This window comes from Rutidosis leptorrhynchoides, chromosome 10 (assembly GCF_046630445.1).
Source record: "Rutidosis leptorrhynchoides isolate AG116_Rl617_1_P2 chromosome 10, CSIRO_AGI_Rlap_v1, whole genome shotgun sequence".
Lineage (NCBI taxonomy): Eukaryota > Viridiplantae > Streptophyta > Magnoliopsida > Asterales > Asteraceae > Rutidosis > Rutidosis leptorrhynchoides.
Window position 1 is genome coordinate 39,488,483 of NC_092342.1, and position 5,162 is coordinate 39,493,644.

Below are 5,162 nucleotides of genomic sequence, written 5' to 3' on the forward strand. Positions count from 1 at the left end.
TTTATAGTTTATCAAATTCAAAATATTATTTATTTCAGGAGCTATATTATATTTGAATTATCATGGTAACCGAACATATGTTGTTATTACACATAGTTTTCCAATACTTGTAAAATCAGATTGTAGTGTTTATAAAACTTTAAAACATGATAAGGCAGTCAACTTTGACAATTGCTCAACAAGACGAGACGTGTCTTATATAGAAATTCATTTACTCGATTAGTAATATTTGAAAATTCAATTTATCAATCTCATAGACAAGTTGTTTAAATATTAATTTACAGTTTCAAACACAATTTCATTTAACGTTAACCATAATTCAGTTGACCATATCCTTTAATCCGTTCATCGAAATCACGCGATTTCTAAATGAAAAGTTACTAATTTTTGCCAGCTTTTCAAAAACATGTATATCATATACTTTATATCAGTAGCATATGTATCAAATTCGTGATTCATCATAAACTATCTAACGACAAAATTAAAGCATACAAGCATGTATAAACATATATACTCAAGCACTAGACATGGATACACTATTAATATATAAAAGATAAGATATGAATGCTCACGTATCAATATTGTGATTCAATATTGTAGGAAAGTACGTAGACGCAACGGAGATAATAAGCACTAGGTTTGACTCACGAGCACTACCCCTGGACCATACCCATATCCTCCATAGCTATAACCCATAATTTCCTTAGCTCTATCCCGCTCGAAAATCCAATTTTTAAATTACTCGAACAACACTCCGTCGTAGTATTTTATGTATAATAATACTAATAATATTACTAATAATAATAATAATAATAATAATAATAATAAATATACATATATAGAAAGAGAGATATCGGAAGAGATAGATAGATTAAATGGAACCAGAATTCGACCTCATTATATAATGTGTCCTGCCACCGACACCCATGCGATCGCATGAGTTTGGAAAGCTATGACCATGCGATCGCATGGTAAAAGCATCCAGCTCATATGATCAATCATTCTTATATTTACGTACACATATATATTTTTTAATTATATATTATATTTAATTCTTATAATTATTTAAATATTACATTTTATTCTCGTGCATAGTTGATTTGTAATTTTTATACCGATGTGTTGTACGTTAACCCTCGACTTAAGTACCGGTTTCGGTTTTTCGAACGCATTTTCGTACGCTTAGAAAACTGGTACTTTACGTTTCGTGTAATGTACCTTTATCAATAACAAGACTCAAATCAATGAAAAATTATCCCACTCAAAGTGTAACTTATTCATTTGAGTGTTTTGGTCATTTGCTTCCTAAAATCATCGTCCAAATATATATATATATAATAATATTATTTTAAATCTAAACGTTTTATGACTAAGTTATTATTATATTTTTATCACATTATAAAATATATATTTATATATATTTTTATTCATGTCTAGTTACAAATATTTGTTCGTGAATCGTCGGTCAAAATTATATAAATTTTAAATTTAAATTTGGTCGGAAATTTCCGGGTCGTCACATGGGGGGACCATCTTGGCCTCATGTGGTGGTGGTACAACGGTGATGTTGTGATGTTGGGTAGCATGAGATATTCAGTTAAAATGTGTAAGTATTGTACATAAGCATGCTTAAACTTTGTCTTAATACTTACATGGGTTTTTGTCTTTTGTTTTATGGGCTAACTAGTCCATTAATTAGTCCACTAAACTAGTCCATTAAGTTGTGTAGGGTGGTCTTTTGGTAGACTAAGTCCATTAAGGTGTTAAGTCCACTAAGACTAACTAATGTGCATTAGTAAACACTAAGCGTAATTAAGGAACCATCAAGCCAAGTAATTGTCATTAATAAATAACAATTATGACAAAATTTTAACGTGTACCAAGTACATAGCGTGTTTTAAACGATAAGTGACACTAACGGTCATAAATGCATTCGAGGATAAAGTTAAGTAACTAAGTACTTAATAACACGTTGCAAGGCATTAACGAAAGTAATTAACATGAATTATGATCCCAGAATATAATCTAACTCAGTACGCACAAATACGCAGTTTCGTGAAAGTATAAAGTATAATTAAAAGTCGAAAAAGTCGGGTCGTTACATATGGTCGAGACATACCAAACTATATGAACTTAGGTAATTCATTGGACCCAAGACCCTCGATTATAGTGTATTTGAAACATCTATGAACTCAATATGGTCGGTGTTCTTGAGAGGCAACTTTTTGTGCTTTTGAGACACGAAGCCTTGGAATTGAGACGAGAAAGACCTAATACACTCGGTAACTGTTCCCGAGAGACTTTTTAGGACCTCTTACGATTTTTGCGTTTTCGTGTTAACTAGTTTCTTAATAGTCTTTTATAATTTGTAAAATAATTGCCTTTAAAAAAGACAAAATTATGCGGCTGGTCGATAACATTTGGTACATATTGCACGAATGACCTTTGTTTTTTCCCTGGATGCCCTTAATATTTATGTTTGTTACGTGTACCTGATGAACATTACTCAAGCTCAGTTAAATAACCTCATTTACAACGCACATGAGGGTATTTTTATTCATTTTCTCCCAAAATAAATCTCATTAATGAATCGTACACAAAACCCACATCACCCATCTTCCACAATCCTCATCTTACACAATATTAACTAGAGATGTAATCGGGTCAGGTCAGGTTGGTCGGGTTTAGGTAATTTTAGACCAGGATCGTCCTGTTAATTTTAAGGCACTGTTCAATTAACAAAAAAGGTCATTTATATATGAAAGTTTTTTTTTTCTCATATATAATATTTCTTTTAATAATACTGCAAAAATATAATTTTTTAAAAACGTATAATAAATGGACCATAGAACATAGAATATATAGTTAAAGTTATATTTTTGGCCCATTTAGATTTTGGGCCTTGTACGATTGCATACCTTGCATTCCAAAATCCCACCATGTTCCAGACCCGATCTCGATTAAGAAACCTCTCCTAAACCCGGACCCGTACCCGTACCCGTCTAATTCTAATTAATTACTAACCGTCGGGTTATCGGATTTTCCCATGGGTAAAAGATTATCCCCATTTACTTACTAATTCTCAGGTGATCGAATTTTCTCACGGATATCGTGCAAAAAAAAAACATAATAACAAATCTCAAAAATCATTTTATTGTTAGTCATGTGATTACCGTTTATACCTGTTTGTTTGAGTTGTGAGTTCGATTACACGGGGTGACAACATTGCACATAATGATATCTCCTTGATCTTGAAATTCACCCAAAGTCGCATTTCGCACATCGCGTTGCGAGGGCAACAGGAAAGGGGTTTTTATCGGCAATGCCTTCGAATTGGTCCGAGTTTCTTCTAGGTCAGTAGTTGTAGGCGAATTATCCAACTGCATAAGATGACCGCGTAGGTAATTTAATTCCTCTTAATGATCCCAAACTGCGGCTCGTATTAAAAAAACAAAACAAATCTCAAGAGGGTTGAGCGAAAGTAGAAAGTAATATTTAGGCGGGAACTACGAATTTTCCGCACACTTTTTAAATGCAGTACTAATATTTTATTTTTTCATACAAGAGTTCTCATTGGTCAGTTTAAGTTCACAGGGATTACAGATCAATCCTAATCCAACGGCTGACATTCGCCTATTTAACGATCCGAAACCTTTCCCCTGGCAAGTAATTGCGTATTAATAAACAACATCAAAGCATTTCTGATCATCAATCTCAATTCAATTTCAATTTCAATTTCAATTCAATTCAAGTTTAATTCGAAGTCTGAAAAATAAAAAAATGGACGGAGCCGGAAAGACAAAAAAAGGTGCCGGAGGAAGGAAGGGCGGCGGTCCAAGGAAGAAAGCGGTTACTCGTTCAGTCAAAGCCGGACTCCAGTTTCCGGTCGGAAGAATCGGTCGTTATTTGAAAAAAGGACGTTATGCTAAACGTGTTGGAACCGGTGCTCCGGTTTACCTCGCCGCCGTACTTGAATACCTCGCCGCTGAAGTAAGTTTTTCGATTCAATTCACACGAGTACATATTATCAGTTCTAGATCTGTAATTGCAATACACATAAATCACCTTCAATTGATTATGATAATAATTCATGAGTTTAATTTAAATTATAGATTTATTTATATTAATACTTCATCATGAATTTCATCAATTAGTAGTAAATTTTACAAAATCCTCATTATTATACGTTTCAGTAATTTTCACTAACTTATAGATCTGAACATCAGTAATTCAGTAATTATCACTATTTTGAAGTTATTATTATTAATATATTAATTAATTTTAATATTAATAAATGTCTATATGAATTTTGTAGGTTTTGGAGTTGGCTGGAAATGCAGCAAGGGATAACAAGAAGAACAGGATAATACCAAGACACGTGCTGTTAGCAATTAGGAATGATGAAGAACTTGGAAAACTATTGGCTGGTGTAACAATTGCACATGGTGGTGTACTACCAAATATTAACGCTGTTTTATTGCCTAAGAAGACTGGTGCTGCTGCTGCTACTAAAGAACCTAAATCTCCATCGAAAGCTACCAAATCTCCTAAGAAAGCTTAATTTGTTTACTAGTAGTTAGTTAGTATAGGTTAGTATTAAGCTTTTGTGTTATTAAGTTTCGCTTTTAATTCTAAGATTGCTTGTTTGTTTGCGGCATTCAATTTATCAGCAGAATACAATGCAAATCCACTTGGTTGATAGTATTTGATTTTCATGAATTACAGTCAAATGTTCTAGTAATGTTTGTTATTTTAATCAATAATATTGTTTGTTAAATTATTGAACTTGATAAACCAACTCTTAAATGTTTATGCATTAATTCATATTAATCATGAGAAGATTAATAACTTGATAGACCAACTCTTTAATAATTTGTGGTGTGATTGTTAAACTATTTTCTTTTATGTTGATGTAAAAAGAAATGAAAATGTTGAAAAAGATGATGAATAAGAAAAGTGGAGTACAAGCAACCAGACACCTCATTAAAACACAATCTCATGGTTTTATATCATTTGAATATATAAATAACTACAATAAGGACCAATTGAAACTTAAATAAAAAGTTTTATAGAACGGGAGTTGGTGAAGATTTTTGCGGTGTGGGTGGGTTGCATAGTCTTCTCATGTTCCTGAGGTTATTTCTTTGTTTTCCAATGTGGAG

The 5,162-nt window shown here is 32.4% G+C and overlaps 1 protein-coding gene across 1 annotated transcript; it reads left to right on the top strand.

Moving 5' to 3' along the window:
* The first annotated feature begins 3,699 nt into the window (after positions 1-3,699).
* Positions 3,700-4,732, top strand: LOC139872980 (histone H2A). The gene is made up of 2 exons (XM_071860909.1): positions 3,700-3,990; positions 4,316-4,732. Exons 1-2 carry the CDS (start codon positions 3,781-3,783, stop codon positions 4,559-4,561), a joined length of 456 nt encoding a protein of 151 aa, XP_071717010.1. The 5' UTR covers positions 3,700-3,780; the 3' UTR covers positions 4,562-4,732.
* Positions 4,733-5,162: the final 430 nt, after the last annotated feature.

What these genes read in the sequence shown, in the direction of transcription:
- LOC139872980 (XM_071860909.1), top strand. Translation starts at nt 3,781, where the DNA reads ATGGACGGAGCCGGAAAGACAAAAAAAGGTGCCGGAGGAAGGAAGGGC. An exon ending in TTGAATACCTCGCCGCTGAA is followed by an intron (nt 3,991 to 4,315) that starts GTAAGTTTTTCG and finishes TGAATTTTGTAG; the next exon opens with GTTTTGGAGTTGGCTGGAAA.